The 19,793-nt window shown below is 31.2% G+C and overlaps 1 protein-coding gene across 1 annotated transcript; it reads right to left on the bottom strand.

Moving 5' to 3' along the window:
* Positions 1–805: 805 nt before the first annotated feature.
* On the bottom strand, positions 806–19,793 carry Pfdn6 (prefoldin 6). The gene is made up of 4 exons (XM_067285096.1): positions 19,648–19,793; positions 10,906–10,976; positions 5,405–5,529; positions 806–1,026 (listed from the first exon to the last, which is right to left on the bottom strand). The coding sequence occupies exons 1-4, from the start codon at positions 19,715–19,717 to the stop codon at positions 906–908; spliced, it is 387 nt and encodes a 128-aa protein (XP_067141197.1). The 5' UTR covers positions 19,718–19,793; the 3' UTR covers positions 806–905.

The raw sequence follows: 19,793 nt of genomic DNA, 5'->3' as shown, positions 1-19,793 counted from the left end.
TCAGAAGCAATCACCCAATTACAACGCATGGATATATATATATTACACATTGTATATATTATCAATGTAAAATTTTGTATTTGGTGCATATATTTATATTACAATGTGTTGTACAAATGAATATCAAATTATCTGATTAGTTTTTGTTTAGATTTGGATTAAGCGCATATGAATAAGTACAAGTTTGGACTGTAATTCAAAATTTATCATTATTATTATTCTCATTCAACATTTTCATCTGATTTATTACAAGTTCAGTTTATTAAAATTAAATATTTAGTTTTTTGAAGTCCTTTCATCCCCATGGACATTAAGAAGACCTGTTTTAATAACCTCACTGTTGGTTTGACCGGACCTGTAATGGAGTGGACAATGGTGTGGGACAGGACCTGACATATCCGAACAAACCACCCCCAAAAATTCCTAGGGTTTTCTGACCCGTCCGGATTTAATCCCGGGTTCCCCAAAGGAGTAGGACCTTAACCGCTCGGCCATCTGGCTTCATACGTTTAAGATTAGTAGTATAGAGATTTTTCAGACTACAAAAACACTGATTAAATAACAAAAAGCTACACTACTGTCTATAAACTTTCAAAGAAAACATATATATATTGGTTTATTTTATTAATAAGTAGTAATACATCTTTTATTGTGTCATTCATTAGCATAATAAATAAAATTATTAATAATTTTTTTTGTGATACAAACAAACTGTATCATAGTAAATAGCTAATGTGAAAAATATTTTATTAAACTGATAATTATGGTTGTGTATAAACATTAATATTTTTAAGTATAGAAAATCTTTGCAAATCAATGTAATAATTTTATTAAAACTGTAAAACTGCTATTTAAAAAAAAAAAACAATGCTGCAATAAATATACCAAATCTCGCAAGAGGTTTATTATGCTTTCATAGCCGCTTTAACCTGCGCCTGTTGGAATTGCTGTTGCAATTTATTGATCACTTCCCTTTGGTTATCCTGTTTCTTTTCTAATTCTTGTAAAGTTGAATCATGTCTTTTTCTATAAAAGATTTATTTTAATTAAAAAAATCAATATATGGTAATCCAAAACTCAGTTAACCAACATATATTTAAAGAATGGTTAGAATTAGTTTGGAATTTCTATGGGAATTCACAAATCAGTTGCTCCCAATGAAGTCACTGAACAAATCTTAAAACATGTCTGTTAACTGACTTTTAGGAACTAATTAATTTAATAATTAAAAGATGTAAATTTATTATAATTTAAACTATAAATTATATAAGTATTATGGAAAAAACTGATAATACAGCAAGTAAGATGGTGATTCAAGCAGAATGGATGCAGATAAACTGTAAGGGTGCGACTATGCAGACGTGAGCGAGCGATGAATATGTGGCGAGAAGAGGCGAGATGCAATAAATATCAAAACCTGTCAGATACGCGCGCAAACCAGAAATTCACTCTCGCCAGTGTTATTTCTCGCTTCTCGTTTGTGCATGGTTTTCCTTTGCAAAAACTGAATCGCTCGCTTTAAATTCGCATCTGCATAGTCGCATCCTAAATGTGATGAAATTAAGAACACTTTAGTAAAACATTCATAGCTCAAAATGCTTTACTAAACATGTACTTTTACTAATTTTCAGTTTTTTTCTTTACTTGCATTGTAGTTATAATTAAGAAAATTCTTTAATACAAAATATATGCATTCTATCTCACTTCCATACAACTTTGCACCCAGGGATAGAACTTGTCAAGCAGCACCTACAAATATATAGGGAACATTCCTACTAGCACCTCTAAAAATTTTCCAATTTCCAATTCCCATCTACCATGTGTCCTTTCTTGAAGAATATCAACAAATAAAATAAGGAAAAAATTACATTATTTTATATGATATAATTAGATTTGAGTTGATTTTTATTTGATTACTAGCTCTGTGTGTCCAGCACTGCTTAGGCTTTTGAGGAGATGAGGGATTTATGAGCATAGGATGGGAGATGATGATAAATACAATGATCTTAGTAACTAAAATGTGTATTTATTGATTGAGTATTTACAATAATAAAACTGCAAAACACAAAATTGCTCAGGCTAAATTTAAAAGGTGAGCTTTAGGGAGGGTTGGGGTGGAGATCCCCTCCGTAGTATTTTTTTCCAGGGTGTCAAAGAATATTCATGCCGAATTTGATGTGGATACATTGAACACATAGAAACCTTTACCTAGAAACCTAACGTGTATATTTTGATTTTTATTGACAATGCAACTGCAATATATATGTAAATAAAACTTATACCAATATAGTTAGGCCTAAATAATCTTGAACACAACAGGAAATGCTTTAAAAATATCTGCTATGCATATATGTAGTGCCACCTAGAACAGAGATGTCACTTTTTCCAATTTCTTGCATGTATAGTAAACATGCATTGTCATACTGGATTCTTAGTTAAATTTATGGTGGCACAATGTAAAGGGGTAAGCTAGCAGTGGGGTATCTTCTGAAAATCCCCCCATGCTTTCTTTTATTCTTTAAATGCTGCCTCGCAATTCTGGTTCCACCATGGTTTAGGATGTTTTAGATATCTGGTTGATGTTCTCCCCATTGTTTTTTCAGCTGCCTGAATAATACTGGAAGTGACAGCTTCAACTGCACCATTGATATCAGCAATTTTGACCATTTCCTCCAAGATGTTGGGCATAGAGGAAAAGGCATGCCAATCGGCTGTTTCCAGTTTCCAGCATGGTGGACGGGCTGTTTCACAGCTTTCTGTACCTTGGCATGTTAGAAATATTGGAAAGCGGATTAGATCCAACTCCCCATGTAAATGCTGAAAACAAGTTTGGAGTTGCTAATGATAGATCAATGGCAGTGAATGTTCTTGTTGGGAAATGAAAGTATGTCACTTCTCCAGTATTAAATAGATACAGTTGGTGTTGCCTATAAATCTCTCAATGGCTCTGCCTTGACGATTGATGTCGGGACTGCCCCACATTGGATTGTGACCATTGAAAATCACCAAGTAAAAGAAATGGAGTTGGCAGGTGTTCAACCAAGGCTTCCAATTCATCCTCATTGACTCTGACATCTGATGGCAAGTATATAGAACAAACTGTGACAGTTACTCCAATAGAAATTCTGACTGCCACAGCTTGCAAACCAGTGGTTATTTGTACCAGTAAGGATGGGATGCGGTTTGAAACCAGTATAGTCACACCTCCACTAGCACGGTTGTGACTATCATCATCCTTGCAGAAGAGTTCAAATCCTTTTAAGGAAATTCTTTCTCCAGGGGCAGTATTTTGGTCGCTGTCTCTGGTCTCTTGTCTCTCACAAGCCGGTAACTGATTGGCTAATCCAAATGATTAGCCAATCAGTTACCGGCTTGTGAGAGACGAGAGATGGTGACCAGAATACAGCCCCAGGTTTTAAAAGTGTTTCCTGGATTGCCATGCAGAGAGATGGGGTAGATAATGTCAAGTGTTTAATGTCAGAGAAGTTGTTGTGGAAACTATGACAGTTCCATTGAATTATTTTATAATCCATTATGTGTTTGAAGCAGCATTCTTTGCAAAAGTGTCTCTTCAATTTCACTGATGATTTTCCTTTTGCAGGTGAGGTTGGTTGGGTCACCTCCATATTATTTTCTTTGCCAGAGAGATCAAAGAACTCACTCATGGACTGAGCCTCTGATTTCTTTGATGATTTAGAGAGGGCTTTCAATTTTTGTTTGTTGAGTGGGTTCTTATTAGCCTTTTTAGAACCCACATTTCTAGTTATTACTCCTGTTTTGGGTAGCAGTGTTTTGCCTTCATGCACTCCTTTTCTTCTGTTTCTTTTGATTGAATTAGCAAACATTTAGCATGGTAAGTGAAAGATTCCTTTTGAAAAACAGAAATATCCGTTTGAACTCCACATGTCTTTGTGTGGATTTCAAAAAACAGCCACAAATGTCTTCTGTTTCAATGGTGCACTTGAAGTGACCATGGGACGAGCCTCTGGGTAAGGTAGATTGTTAACTGTTTTTATGCGTTGAATTTCTCTCTCTCTCTGCCATTCAGAGCATTTCCGGGAGTAGGCAGGATGGGCATCTTTGCAATTCACACAGCATGGATTATTGGTATACTCAGTACTCTGGTGACCTTCAATTCCACACTGTGCACATACACTCTTCCCTCGACAGGATGTTTGAGAATGTCCAAACTGCTGGCATTTGAAGCAGCGCAGTGGGTTTGGAATTTACGGTCGAACTGGACAGATATCCTGCTGTAATAACAGATGGCAATGTTGGCTTGTTAAACGTGAGAAAAAGATGTTTTGTAAGAATCAGCTTGCCATCTCGATGAATGGAAATGTGCCGGACAGCAGTGACACCTTGGTCTGAAAGGCTGATCTGAATATCTGATTTGTCTTCAGACATAAGATCGATCTCAGATATCACCCCACAAGATGTGTTTAGACTTCTGTGTGGGGTGACAGTGACTTCCATTTCTCCCAAGGTCTTTGTTTATAAAAGTTTTGCTGATTGTTGTGGGGAGGCTATTTCCACCAGTAAATCTCCTGATCTTAATTTTTATATTTTTTTCAAATGTCCAATGGTTGATTCAAACAATTTTTGAATCAAGAAAGGAGAAGCTTTAGACAAGGGTTTTTCTCCAGTTGTGTGCACTACCAAGTACACTGGTTTACTGGAAATTTTTTCATTTGTTGTTGTTGTAAATGCACCAGGATGTTTTGAATTTTTTGAATCCATTATTGAAAAATTATTATTCACCTCCCAGTAACCCCACCCACCATAGGGCCCAACAAGGGGATGCCATCACATGGAATACTTCCATAGACTGTCACACCAGGGTTTTCCAGGAGCTATACCCTCACAATGCAGTCAAGAAGAGCACATCTTGTCTGATGTGTCTGCCCAGTCTGCATCAATCAGTTGACTCCAGGCCAAGGCCAATAATGACTCAGCAACCAGCTGATTGACTCAAACAGAGCCTGATTTGAGCCTCCAGTTTATCCGAAGCAGGGGCCAAAGCAGTGTGTGCGGGGATGTTATGTTGCCCCTCAACTACCAGGATCCCCCTTTCTGGCATATGGGTCACCACGCACGGCAAACACATGAGTGGGCGTTCAGATCCCAGAGATGGTATAGAAGAGTTACTAAACCATCTCTGGAAGGTCCCCTTACCACGGACAGGAACCCACATCGAGGGGTGATATTTTACTGCTTTGCACGAGAAGGAAATTACAAGATGAAAGAAAATATAACATGTTTATATTTTATATTATATTCTATGCTTCTTTTCTTGCTCCACATAAGCAATTACAGCTAATTTAATAAGTACCAATTGCAATCAACAGAAAGATAATATAATGAGAAATTGTCATTAAATATTTAAATAAAACTTTTTACTTACAGTTCACTGGTAATATATTCTATTCTTTTACTGACATTCTGTTTAGCTTCATCCAAATCTTGTTTAATTAGAATTGGTCCAGTAAGTTTATAAACATTAGAATCAGACTCTAGAAGTTCCATTTCCTAATAAATATAACAAATATTTTATTCAAATAAATTAATATCTTTAATATTAGTGGAAAACTAGCTAAAATTATCAAATATTAATAGAAAATTTAATTTATCACCTGTTAATACATTTTGCACCATTAATTTCTTAATTTTATATGAATAAAATTTTGATTTTATATTTATAATTTTAAATTACACATGAATGGAAGATATTAAAACTGAAAATGCAAACTGATTTATACAAAATTATTTTTTGTTTAAGGTTTTAATGACAATGTTTCAACTGATTAATATTTTCGATAAAATATCTACATATTTTAGCATAAAAACATTTAGCAAAACAATTTTTAGAGAAAACATGTGACAAGTAAATTCAAGTTTTTTACAAATTTCTATAGTTTTACACATGAAATTACTGTATAAATCAGTCAGAAATTACTTAAGACATAAAAATTGAAGAAACAGTGTTTATTTGACTCGCCGTGTATCATAAGGAAATCTAGTATGTGTGTAATTTAATCTCTCTTTTAATGGCGTTGAGATTACAAGAACACACTGAATGCATTTTACTTCAGACAAGATTATCTGGGAATATTTCAAAGCATGATTTCATTTAGTGTTATTACGTTTGTTTCATTCAAACAATGTGAAATTTGCTTATCAGCTGATATGTATTAAGTAGATCAGGGGTGGCCAACAAGTCGATCGCAATCGACTGATCGATCGCCAAGCCAATTTTGGTCGATCGCTAGCGATGTCTTGACTTAATGTATTATATTTGTAACCGAACGCAACTGTATGCATGCAGTTATGACTCGACTCATAAGCAGTGAGTGCATTTCGTACTGAAACAGTGTATAAACATAGTATGTATTTCACACTTCCCCCTCCCCACTTAGACTATGCCTATGACAACAAGTCAATCGCGACACATTTTTACAATAAAAAGTAGATCTTATGTGCACAAAAGTTGGCCACCCCTGAAGTAGATTGCTCTCCTGTTTACAAATACATAATGAAATTTAAGTTAGTGAATATATTATTGAAGAAATGTAAATAAAAAAATGTTAGAAATTCTCTCAAAATAAATGATGCTTCTAGTTTGCGGTCTTTCTAAGAAGAAAGAATTACAAATAAATTAAGTGACTTGATTCTTGTAATCCTATTCTAAAAAACTATACTCAACACCACTTCATCATCTCCGTTAGACTTTGTGTAACCACTTTTGCTTTGAAACACCCGTTTATTCTGTTTGAAGGCTGAGAGAAATCTCTTTTCCATGTTTTTTTTAACCAATCCAACCTTCTTATCCCTTCCAAACAAAAATAAAAAAAAAAAAATTATCAGATACAGATCCCATTATCAGGGGTCACTCTGGAAAATTTAAAAATATCACGACAATTTTGCCATTTTATAAGCTTTAAACATGAACAACAGTAATAGTAATAATAATGCTAATGATGCAGTAAAATAAGAAAGTTATACATAATAAAAATTCTAAATTAAAACTAAAACTCCGAAGGTTCAAACCTATATTGTCTAGGTCCAGTACCTAGAGTCTTATTCACTCTGCTATTGCCAATCTGGGACATGGAACTTCCAAAGACTTATAACCTAAACACTAGATTTTCAGAACCCCAATTATTCGAAACAATAGAGAAGTGGGTCCAATTATTTGGACAAAGAGTTGTTTGTGCTTAAGACTATGTGCTCACCAAGTTTCATTTGAATCGAAGACCCAAATGTCTGTCCCTCCCCTTGTTAGCAATAGCAATCATTTTTGAATAATTTTTTACAAACATACATTGAACAAAACCCGATATCGTAAGCAAATACAACAACTGCCGTAAATGATCGGGCTAAATTTTGGATAAATGATTATAGATTAATTAATTTAGATTAAACTGGAAGAAAAGAATCGGCCCGAAGCAGGACTCGAACCCGCAACTTCCAGTTTAATCTAAATTAATTAATTAAATATTATAATTATTAATTTTAATAAGAGATGGCACCTAACGCCTAACTCTAGTGCCAAATTTATTTCTAATCTGTAATCACTTATCCAAAATTTAGCCAAATCATTTATGGCAGTTGTTGGTGTATTTGAATAATTTTTTGATGAATAATTCCAAATAACACATTTGATCACAATATTTAAACAGTATTTCACAGATTGTGTCATGTCAAAACTTTTTGTTTTAGTCTACTGAAAAAAAAAATTAAAATGAAAAAAGTCACTTCAAAAAGTTTCCCAAATTTTCTGTTAATCAATAAAAAAAATCCCCAATCTGGAAATGCTGGGCGGCATTGCAAAAAACTTCCTTTGGTTCTGAATGTCCCTTCCTACTTTTCTGCCTGAACTCACCGTGTGATGTCATGAAATCACTAGATGTGTGGTGCCCAGGACTCCCATTGTACCGAAGCTCCACATTTTGTTGTTTTTTCCGAAGTTTGATTTGTAATTCAACTTCACACTGAATGTTGAAACAAGCAGACTGGGGTTTTTATCACCACTTGCTATCACCAGTATTTTCATCATTACTTTAATAAAAATATCGCCAAGTGGCGATTTTTGCGCTATGCAGTGCAACCCGTGCATTATAAGAGAGCCTTTACCCTTCAATGTCCAGAATGGATTTTGTAGTGTGTCAGTTCAATGAATTTGTTTCCTCTCTAAGCATTTGATAAACAGCTGTCTACATTTCCATGAAATGCAACAAGGATAATATGCTACAATCTCCCAATATGTCAAATAATTAATATAATTAAATTTTTTTCTCCCACAAAATGTAATTATGGAAATATTTTAAGTTATAATAATCAATCTGTACACTACGGACTCCAATGTTCTCAATATTTGATATTAAGTTTATGAATGCCACTAAGCATAGTTACTAGAAAATTACTGCATATCTGTATATTCTAACTGGTATCATTTTCATTTATCTGATGGGTATTAATTTTACATTATTGCAGGATGTGATAGTAATCAGCAAATATACTTTAATATAATTAATGATCATTTTAAGTGTGTTTCTGTTGGGTGTGGTCTAGTCTTATTATCTTGAATTAGTATGATTTATATTGTTCATTAAATTAATGTGATTATTATATGCATATATTACTAATATATCTATGTATGTGTTTGTATACTATAAGAGATGTTTATTGATTCTACCACATTAAACCAGAGAGAATATCTAAAATAATTATTATTTGTTAACAGTTTGCTACAATGATCAATTTATTAGGAACAAAATTAAATAATTCAGTTTACTATCCAAATTTAATACTGTATTTTATGTAAAAAATCAAATCTAGTGTATATATTTTTGCATTGTAAGTAAATCAGAAATAAGAAAGTAAAAACATTAGATCAAGTTTTTACTATATTTTTTTTTTAACAATTCATATTATTACAAGAAATATTGATAACCAAGGAAAGTGTTTGTTATATGAAAAAAATTTGTATTACTATTATTACAATATTAAATTATATTATTATTATTATCATTAAAATAATCTAAATTACTGGTTCTGAACTGTGTGCCACAAAATTTCAAAAAACAATTAATAATATGCTAATTGTTTCTCTATTTTTTCTGTATTTGAAAAAAGAAGATCTTTAACATCATTTTTCATTTATACATATAATAAAAACATCTTTAACACAATGACAATGATTCTTTAATTCAAATACACCGAAAAACCACTGATCTAGACATTACACTTTGTTTTTAATCTATTAAGTTCCATCGACACATATTAAAAAATACTCAAATGATATAAAATTAAGGAATCCTTTTGCAATTTAATTATGATTAAATGTTTTTCAAGACATTTCACGTCGTCATCATATCACAGTAAAAATTCAAATAACGGAATAGTTTCTTCTATACGTGAAATGTCTAGAAAAACATTAATAATAATTGTAATAAAAAAGGTCTCCTTAATTTTATAGCATTTGATTATTTTATTATTACACCATGTACTACAAGGTGTGCTGTAAGTGCAGACCCATAGGAGTTTCTCATATTACTGATTCTGTCATTACAGAGAAATCATGTAATGACTAATTATGGAGGAACAAATTCAAGTGATTTTGATGGTGACGGTCACTGAAAAGTGACCAGAAAATTCAATAGGCTCCATCCAGACTGCAAATCAATCACACACAGATATGTTGGTAAACTCATCATCACAGATGTAAAAGAATGTATTATGCAAGAGTGACAGTAAATTTTGCCATATTCGATCCATTATGTGCTGGAGGAGTGGAAATTTTGTCTTCACTAGTGTATGTTACACAGTAGTACACACTTTGAGCAGATTCTGTGATTATATAAAATTTATTTAAAATGATGCAGTCAGTTTATATTTCATTCACTTAATTTTATTATAAAAAATACACGAAAAATAATTTTCAATTTAATCCAACTTGTTGAGGGTAAAATTCCTTAACTTTAAAATGTTATAAAAGTAACGTAGTAAAAGTTAAAAATTAAAGCAGTGGCAAATCCAATTGTAGAATACTTTTAATAAACCACTGATACTTCTAAATGCATTTCACCTTCGTACCTAAATGGCCTCCTCAGTAGAGTCAATGGTAACTATAGTTTTAGACTTTAATAACATCACTTTGTACTGTTCTTATCTCTCGAAGTTACATTTATATCCTCAACAAAAACCTCCCTCATTGAGGATATAAATGTAACTTCGAGGGATAAGAACAGTACAAAGTGATGTTATTAAAGTCTAAAACTATAGTTACTAGTGACTCTACTGAGGAGGCCTTTTAGGTACAAAGGTGAAATGCATTTAGAGAAGTATCAGTGGTTTATTAAAAGTATTCTACAATTGGATTTGCTGCCACTTTAATTTTTAACTTTTACTACGTTACTTTTATAATGTTTTAAAGTTTAAGGAATTTTACCCTCAACCAGTCTGTGATTACCGTATTTTACGGAATATAAGACGCACTTTTTTCTTCGAAAAATTGCCTCCAAAATTCAGATGCGACTTATATTCAGGTGCGTCTTATAGGTATTTTTTAAAAAAATTGCTTAAAAATTAAAGTGCATCTTATAGTCCGTAAAATACGGTATATATTTTTATCTCAGGTGGGTCCAGACTCATAGGATACCTCATATAATGCAATTTATAGTATTATGCTGTATCTAAGAGTTTTAAAAACTAAAACAACTCGCAATTTCTTTTTTTATTTTATTAATTGTTGCTGTTTCAAGCATACGATTATTTTCTTTTAAATAAGACAAATCAATATTCTATTCAATGTACAGACTATATCAAACTGTTTTGAATACTAACATGTATCAGTATGCATCAATAATTATTCAATAAACAGAAAAATACTGAAGCTATATTTACCTCTTTAACAACGTTATTTTCATTTAACTGAGCATCTAACTGTTGTCTTAAAGAATAAGTTTTTTGAAAATCTGTAAAAAAAAAAAATTATTTTATTATTACATCTTAATTATAATTTCAGTATTAAGCATTTAATTACTAAATCTAATTTTATGTTTAAATATTAAAAGATGAGCATTTATTTATTGTGGCATCATCATAATGCTGGGCTCAAATTTTTGCTCCACTTCAAGTGGCTTTCCCCTGTACATCGTACTTTTCCTTTAACAATAGAGTCATGCCGGTCATCTATTTAACACCTTCAGGAAAAAAATTTTGAATTGAAATAATATGTCTTCTTCTGATTTGCATGAGAAGTTTATATGTATTTAATCATGGCCTCCTGCCCCTAAGGTTTCCATATCTGGTTTTGTCTTTCATCTATCTAACTTCGTTCTCGAGATTAAAGAAAGACACAGACAAATGGGCAGACAGATAACAGTAGGAATTTATAGGTCTACAATTTTTTCAAATTGCAGCCCAATTATCTACAATACATTAAAGTATCATTTATATATACACTCGTAACTTGGTTGGTAGAATTTTGAACTTGGAAGTTTAATTGCTAATAAAAGCATCCTAAAAATTTTTAAATATCATCAGTCTCTTTTCCCTTTATATCTAAATTAACATTTCTGGAAGTGAAGATTGGACAAAGATACGGGTTAACATAATTGGCAATTCACCTGCACAGTAAGCAGAAGTTGCAGGTCCGACTCGGAGCCGATTCCTTCAGAAATTTCTAATTTAAAAATTAAAATTTATTAAAATTAATAAGAGATGGCAGCACATCCGACTATCTCCAGTCAAGTTAAATGGTAACTGATTATTAATGTGGCTTGAAAATAGCCTGAAATTTGGCAGATAATCTAGCTTTAATCATTCTGTTGCTGATACCATTGAAAAAAGTAATCAATTTAAATTAAAAAAGAATAAATAAATACTAATAATTTTATCAAAATAATATTGATGGTAAGTTTTTTAGTTTTTTTAATTAGAATTTTGTGAATTATAGTCGGCATTTTTATTCATTTAAAAAACAAATATAATATTGGTTCTTTATTTATTAATCATTTAACTGAAATTTACACTATTTATTTAATTATATCTTCAATTTCCCTAATGCTTTCAGGTCACTGCAAAAACTTTTCAGAGGATCTCTATATAGAAAAATCTTTCTACCAATATTTAAGTACAAAACTTTTCTTGTTCTACTTTTTATCCAAATTTGTTCTGTAATTACATAAATTGAAGACTATTATTAAATAGTGTAAATTCCAGTTAAATAGTTAAATTAATAATAGGTTTATTGTGGAGTTAAAGTTGTTAGTTTATTTTTATCTATCATCATAACTTTCATACTTTCTTCTTATCATCATCATCATCATTTCCATATTAGAACATACGTAAAAAAAATAAATAAAATAATTGATCATTTTATTCATTGATCATTGAAAAATGCATTCAATAGCAGCTTATTCACAAGTTAATCACTTTTGACAGGCTGACTAAGCCATTTCCTTTTACAATTTTCACATTTTCTATTAACCCCTTCTCGGTAACTGTCGTATCCCATGCATAGTGATTGCCTTTTTCGGCTTTGACGTATGTCGTACATTGGGTATGAGAAATGCTCTAGAAATTTTTATTTTAATATCTCTGATGCATTCACTGTTGTTGTATGTTTATTTCACTATTTCTTCAATAGACTGTATTATGTTATAGAAATTATTTAGCAATTATCTTTGTAATTTGTTTCTTGTAGTTTTTCTTTCAAACAAATTACAGTTTCATGAATTGTTTATGGATATTGATGATATTGACTATATTGACTATCATAATACTAAACTTTAAGACTTCTAGGAGGTAATACTTTATTATTAATTTTAAAAGGAATCACTTAGCACAAGAAAAATGACTTCATCAACATCAAATCATAAGAATCAGATTCGAATATAGAAGTTTATAGTTTTTATTTCAGAAAACAGCTGATGATAAATGGAAGATGAATCAAAAATATTTCTGGTAAAGTAAAACTATCTATATTTGAATCTTCTATATAATCGACTTCTATATTTGAATCCGATTGTTATAATTTGAGTTTTGTGAAAGTGTATTATTTTATATCTTTATCTGAAAAAGCCTTGAAAAAGTTTATATAATAAATAATTTCTAACTTTATAAAACATATTTGCATCATTTAATTATTATTAATTTAACAAACAATTTGGAGAACAATTTGCAGGTCAAAAACTCAGGGCAACATTAACCATTTTTATTATCAAAAATGTTACATGATAATTTGATTTGAAGGATAGAGGAAACATAAATGTTGATATAAATAGCTGAGTAGAGAGAATTCGTTCAGAGGAAACATTTGAACTGAGAAGAAGAAGAATTGTTAAACAAATTTGACAGATAATTTTAGAAAATTGCCGGTTATAGAACATTTGTTGTACTAGAAAAAACAGTCATAATGAAAGATTACAAGTACAGCAAAATTCCATTAACACGGGATCAGGTATGCCCACAAACCCGATACTCATCTTTGGGGGGTTATCGATGCATTGGGTATTCATCTATATTTATACACAACTAGGTATCAGTTAATTAAAACTAAAAATAATAATATAATAATTAAAATTCTAGTCTTTAAACCAAAACCAAAATTAGAAGTAAAATAAAATAAATTAATTAATTAAAATTAAAATCAAATCAATTGAAATATATTATTTCAGAAAATGTGAATAAAGTACTTGTCCATCCTTATCGATTTGGTTATATTTCACGCAGGCAGTCAGAGTTGAGTCTCTATCTATAGCGCTTCTTTGTAAAGTGTTAGTTTCAGTTTGGGAGATGACAGAACATTTTGCTTTTAATATATATGTAATAATAATAATAATAATAATAATAAATAATATATAATATATAGAATAGATATAGATAAAAGTGTACAGGAACAAAGATTTTAGTGTTCTTGTTTCAAACCAACCAAGAATAGAAATAGTCTGGAAAATTGAAATGATGTGTTAAACAATCATAAAAGGCAGATTTGTACAGTTTTATATGTAAAGATATGTAAAATTGCATCCAGGAAATCAAAAAAACTCCACCACTCGATAAGTCAGCATATCGATAACCCAGAACCACTTCGGTCCTGACGATACCAGGTTAACAGAATGTCACTGTATATTATTTTAAAATAAAAATGTGTACCAAAAGATCATAAAACTTAAATATAATAAATTATCTTGATAATTCTGAAAGAAATTAAAGACAAGTAAATCGTTTTTCTGTAAAATAAATAATTAATAAATTAATGCATTTAAAATTAATTAGTATTGTGTCAAATGCATCGGCGTGATATGTGACTAAAAACAATTTTGCCTATTATAGGCAAGATTGCAAGGTGACTTGCAAGATCATCAGTTACAGCAGGGATGGGCAACCTTTAACTACGCAAGGGCTGCATTTCAAAACTTTTGAACTGACGCGGGCCGTATACAAGAGAAAAGAGGGGGGAAAATGTCGGTAAATCACAATTCTTTATTCATATATAATTATAAATTAGCATAAGTATACTTAATATAGCTTCTGGCACTGATCTAAATGTAATATATTGGAAATATTTGGTTAAATATTAGTCACTGCTAGTCTTAAATTAGATTTGATGGGGTTTCTTGTTTTAATTTTTACTAAATTCGTTGCGAAACAACTATTCACAAAACACAAGTTGTAGAAAATAATGTTTGAATTTTTGTTGAATACTTTCTTAAGCTGGGAAATTGATATATTTATTCATATTTTATGCCACGCGGGCTGCAGGTTGCCCATCCCTGAGTTACAGTATACTCCCGATTATTCAAGCTAATCACTAGTAATGGAGGCTCATATAATGCAGAAAACATGGATAATCCACAACTCTGTTTTAACGAAAGCTAATCAATTTTTCTTTTATTTATTTTTTAATTTCATATTAAATTTAACATAATAGTTTATGCATATTACAAATAAAATATGTTTTGAGTGATGATAAATTAATTAATAAACCTTTAAATGTAATCAGAGTAGAACAGAAAACTCAGAAAAACTTATTGAATTAGCACCTTGCAGTTCATGGTCAATTTCTTGTATTATTAATCGAGAATGACAGGTTGCAAGCTAGATATCATCATAAAAGATCAATAATTTTGTGATATGAAAGATTTATTGATAAGAAAATGATTCAACATATTTTCTTAATGCAATTTTACAACTTATTTAATGGAGGAAAGTATACACGTAAGTACTTATACATGCGTCTGATTGGAGGTTTCAAACTTTGAAATAGATCGTGTTCTTCAGACATTTCCATTCTTCAAATAATACCTAAAGATAATCTTAGAAGATCAAAAATGTTTGTTTTACAGAGAAATAAAGCTGCTGGATTAAATAAATGTACTATGGTTATTTATTTATTACAAATAGTCTGAATTAAAAAAAATCTGATTCTTTCATTTGAATCCAATATTCTCACAATATATTCTATAATATTCATTGATATTCTACCTATCTTAATCAATATTATCAAAGAATGTTTTTAAAATTCTATACAAATATTGAATACAAAATACTTATTGAATTTAACTGAACTGTCAATGATTTATTTCCTCACTCTATATGAGTCAAGTATGATTAACCAAGAAAACCACTGACTCATGAATAAATACTTATAAACACAATAACTATTATAAATTAATAGCACTATTAATAAAACTTAAAATTAGTTTTATAAAATGATTACTTTATAAGAATATCAAACATTTCAGAAAAAGTAAATACAATAGAAAAATACTAAAACATATATACAAAAGAAATTCTAATACAATCCTGTTAAGTTTTATTGTAGGAGTCTTATATCTGACCCCTTCAATAACACGTAACAAGACTTTAGTGGTAAATTAATGTCAAGAAATTATTTGATGTTTTTTACTGTTAAATGAATTATACTGATTCAGTAAAGAAATTCTAAATAAAAAGATATAAAAAAACAACAATAATGATATATAAGTTTTAAAAAATAACTGAAAATATTTTTAAGCTGTAACATATACATCTAACAAGCCATGGTTCCAAGTAGCAAATGGATAGTCAAAATTTGTTTAGTACCAATCAAAAGGACATTTGTTGATTAATTGCATCGGCAAAACAAACACCGATTTGCCTAAAGTAGTATTGAAAAATGTAAATTGCATCGGTGGCGTAGCGTGGGTGTCAGCTGCCCCCTTATTTAGGTATCTCAATTTAAAAGACTAAAATATACAGTAATTCTAAAGAACTTTTCGGCAAAAACAATCATCATTATTGTGTATTATACAGGTGTATTGTATTATTATTATTTATTGTGAAATTTTGCCACCTCCACTACGCTACGCCACTGAATCGCATTAAGGTTAGAAAATTTATTTAAATACCAGAAATCTGTCACAAGTTTGTTCATCAAATTCTTGTCTAATTCTACTCAGGAAGCTGATCTGAATTAAAAGTTTTCACTCTTCAAATGTAAAAGTTTTGTTCACTCTATGTTACGATTCTCACAGAAAATCAACACTTTTATTACTCAATCTGATTTAGGAACAAATGTGCTATCAAGTGACGTAAAAAATTCCTTAGTTTTTTTTGTCACACCAAAACTCAGCTCATAAATAATCTACTATTATTGTATTACTATTGTAAGAGCTAGCACAAATCTGCAAAAGATATTAAATTCTACTAAAATTACCAATTTAAATTTCTCTTAATTTCCCAATACTAATTTTATAAATACCATGTTTACTAAATAATCTGTATATCCCATTTTTAATATACTGGTAACAAAAAAAAATTTTTTTAAAAAATCTAATTTAATTTATTACACATTAAACAAACCTAATTTATAACAGCAATGGAATAAACTGTTCATGGTGGTGTGGTAGGAAAGCCACAATGTTAGGGGAGTATCCACTTCAATGGCTAATCATCCTTGTCATTATCAAATAAACAGCAACGAAACCTGATAATATAAGTAACAACACACCCAACAGCCGTAAGTGAACGGGTTAATTTTAGTAGCGCCATCTCTTGCGCAAACTAACAATTAGAATAATTTAATTTAGAATAAACTGGAAAAAAAAGAGGAGATCGTATATGCTGGAAGAGGAGATCGGAACAAAGGTCTGGGTAGCGTAACTGGCAACGCGTTCGCACGGCAAGCGAGAGTTGCGGGTTTGAGTCCCGCTTCAAGCTGATTCTTTTTCTTTCCAGCTTATTCTAAATTAAATTATTCTAATTGTTAGTTTGCGCAAGAGATGGCGCTACTAAAATTAACCCGTTCACTTACAGCTGTTGAGTGTGTTGTTACTTGTCATTATCATTGGAATTCACATCTAAATCATTGCCCTGAAGTACTGTACATCATCTTCTGAGCCATCAAGCTAATTTGAAATGCCACACTTATAAAAGTTTTTCACTGTCAACTCTCACAAGGGGAACCCAGCAGTTTGTCATCACCAATTTCGATGAAATTTTGTGGAAGTACAATATTCACTTGTATTAAACTCTACCAAAGTTGTAGGGGACACTGTTCGGGCATACTCGAGAAAATTAGGGTAAAAGTTTTCTACAACTGTTAATACCGATACAGAAAACTGATCCATGAAATACTGGTGGGGTGTAATTAATTAAATTATATATATAAAAAAACACACCTTTTCATACATTTCTAGCATTTCTTTATAGTTTAACATTTCAGCTCGATTTACAGGCCTTCTTCAAATTAGAAGCCATTCTAATTGGAAGGAGTTACGCTGTTTAATTAAGGTGTCACACGTGAGGCTTTGTTTTTGGGATTGATTCCCATATGCAATGATTTTTTTCACATTTATAATTTAATCTTATCATTTTTAAATTTCTTATGTACAATTTTTCAAATCATTGAAAATATATTTTTTACTTTGATCACTCCACATTTACAGTACATATAAGAACTTTATAATCATATTTTGTATTAACAACTGCTACTTTACAACTGGTTAAAAATATAAATTAATAAACACTGCAAAAACCTAATAACATTCGCACCTTGTTTAAAATATTGTTGCTGGTTTATTAGGTTTTTGCAGTGTTTATTAATTTACATTTTATATTATTTAATGTAATGTAGGTTTTTATAGACCTACATTTCATTTTCATCATATTCACATAGGAGCCCAGTTTTGATTTGCTATGTGAATTGAAGAAAAATACTATTATGAATTTTAAGAATGACAATTTTGTACAAGAGTTATCTGGACGACGTGTTCATATTGTGGACAAATGACAAAAAAATTCAACACATTTTAGATGAGATAAATAAGGAGGGTTTGAAGCTTAAATTGGAGCAACTGAATACAACACACATACATTTCTTAAACATGGACATCTTGTTGTACGATGGTTATTTGAACAGGAGCGTGTCACTCATGACTCTCTGTACATTCCATCTTCATCAAATGACTCCTATGGTTATAAACTTTCGGCTTTGAGCTCTAATTCAAAGGGCCTTTATTTACTGCTCCAATGCATACGACAGGTTACAGGAACTGGATAGAATTAGGGGCACTGCCATAACAATAGAATATGGAGTCTACATTATTGAAAGATTAATAAACACTTATATCAAACTTAAAAAGATAGCGACAAGTAACTGCAATAAAATAACCAACAAACTAACTAAGTTCACATATAATAAGCATATGGCCAGTATTACAAAGGAAGTACCAAGTTACAAAAACATATGTTTACTACACAAAAGAGCACAGACAGTATATAACCTTTTGAGAAATGACAAGGATAGGATTAAGGACGAGGAGTAATTGGGAATATACAGAATACGTATAAGAACGACCAGTTAGGACCAAACAAGAAATACATAGGGGAACCTTAAAGTACATCTTAAGGAGCACGATTACAATATAAGAAAAGGACAGCATGGTACAGCTTATCCAGAATAGCTCAATCCAAAGGTTGTCGTTCAACGGGAGAAAACCAGTGCACTCACCAACATTCACATTGAGTTTGGAAAAGGTGGAGCTGTATATAAGGTAGCTGGTTAATGTAACCCTTGGTGCCAAGATGGCGGCTCGTCTCTGATTCCAGCAAGGAAACAGTGGGGTGCACATTCTAACCTAACCTAACCTAACCTATTCTAATAAATTACCATAATTATTAGCAACCAAATTATTAGAATAGGTTAGGTTAGGTTAGGTTAGAACGGAATCAGAGACGACTCGCCATCTTGGCACCAAGGGTTACATTAACCAAGTAGTCTTTTGGGGAAATGTTTGAACTATAAGAATGCCGCGATTCTACCCACGGCATGGAACTCTACAGATTCTAACCCTTAACGCCCATTCAATAAAACACGATATAAATGTTTTAATGTCTAACAGTTATTTGGCACGTGGTTCCCTTCAGGCATTCTTCACCCACAAAAGAATCTCCGTCACCATTTTTGTGCTTCTCATTTCGTAAATTTATAACGAAGAGTCGTTATAATACTCATTACATACCGAATTACATAACAATAAAACTAATAGAAGCATAACCTACAAAAATCGCATTTTCTCGAATTTCACGTTAATAAATTGAAATCGTTAGCTTCTTCAATTACAAAAGTTACAATTCCCATCCAATTAATCGTCTTACCCTTTTGAATCGTCTTATATTTTTCCAATTCTTGCGTGATCCTCTTCTGTAATCCTTCGAGCGCCGCCATCTTGTTTCTCGTTATTAAAAACGAGAGTATACGTCTATAAAAATAATTTTAAAAAAATGAAACCCGGCAACGAGAT

The sequence above is a fragment of the Centruroides vittatus genome, unplaced genomic scaffold (assembly GCF_030686945.1).
Source record: "Centruroides vittatus isolate TY-2023 unplaced genomic scaffold, ASM3068694v2 scaffold_1519, whole genome shotgun sequence".
Classification (NCBI taxonomy): Eukaryota; Metazoa; Arthropoda; class Arachnida; order Scorpiones; family Buthidae; genus Centruroides; species Centruroides vittatus.
The sequence above is the reverse complement of the archived record's forward strand: the minus strand, read 5'-3'. Positions and strand labels throughout refer to the sequence as shown.

Coding starts and splice junctions, on each gene's coding strand:
- Pfdn6 (XM_067285096.1), bottom strand. CDS start 19,717: ATGGCGGCGCTCGAAGGATTACAGAAGAGGATCACGCAAGAATTGGAA. Junction 10,977..19,647: donor ATATAAGACGATTCAAAAGG/GTAAGACGATTA, acceptor TTTTTTTTACAG/ATTTTCAAAAAACTTATTCT. Junction 1,027..5,404: donor GAATATATTACCAGTGAACT/GTAAGTAAAAAG, acceptor AATCTTTTATAG/AAAAAGACATGATTCAACTT.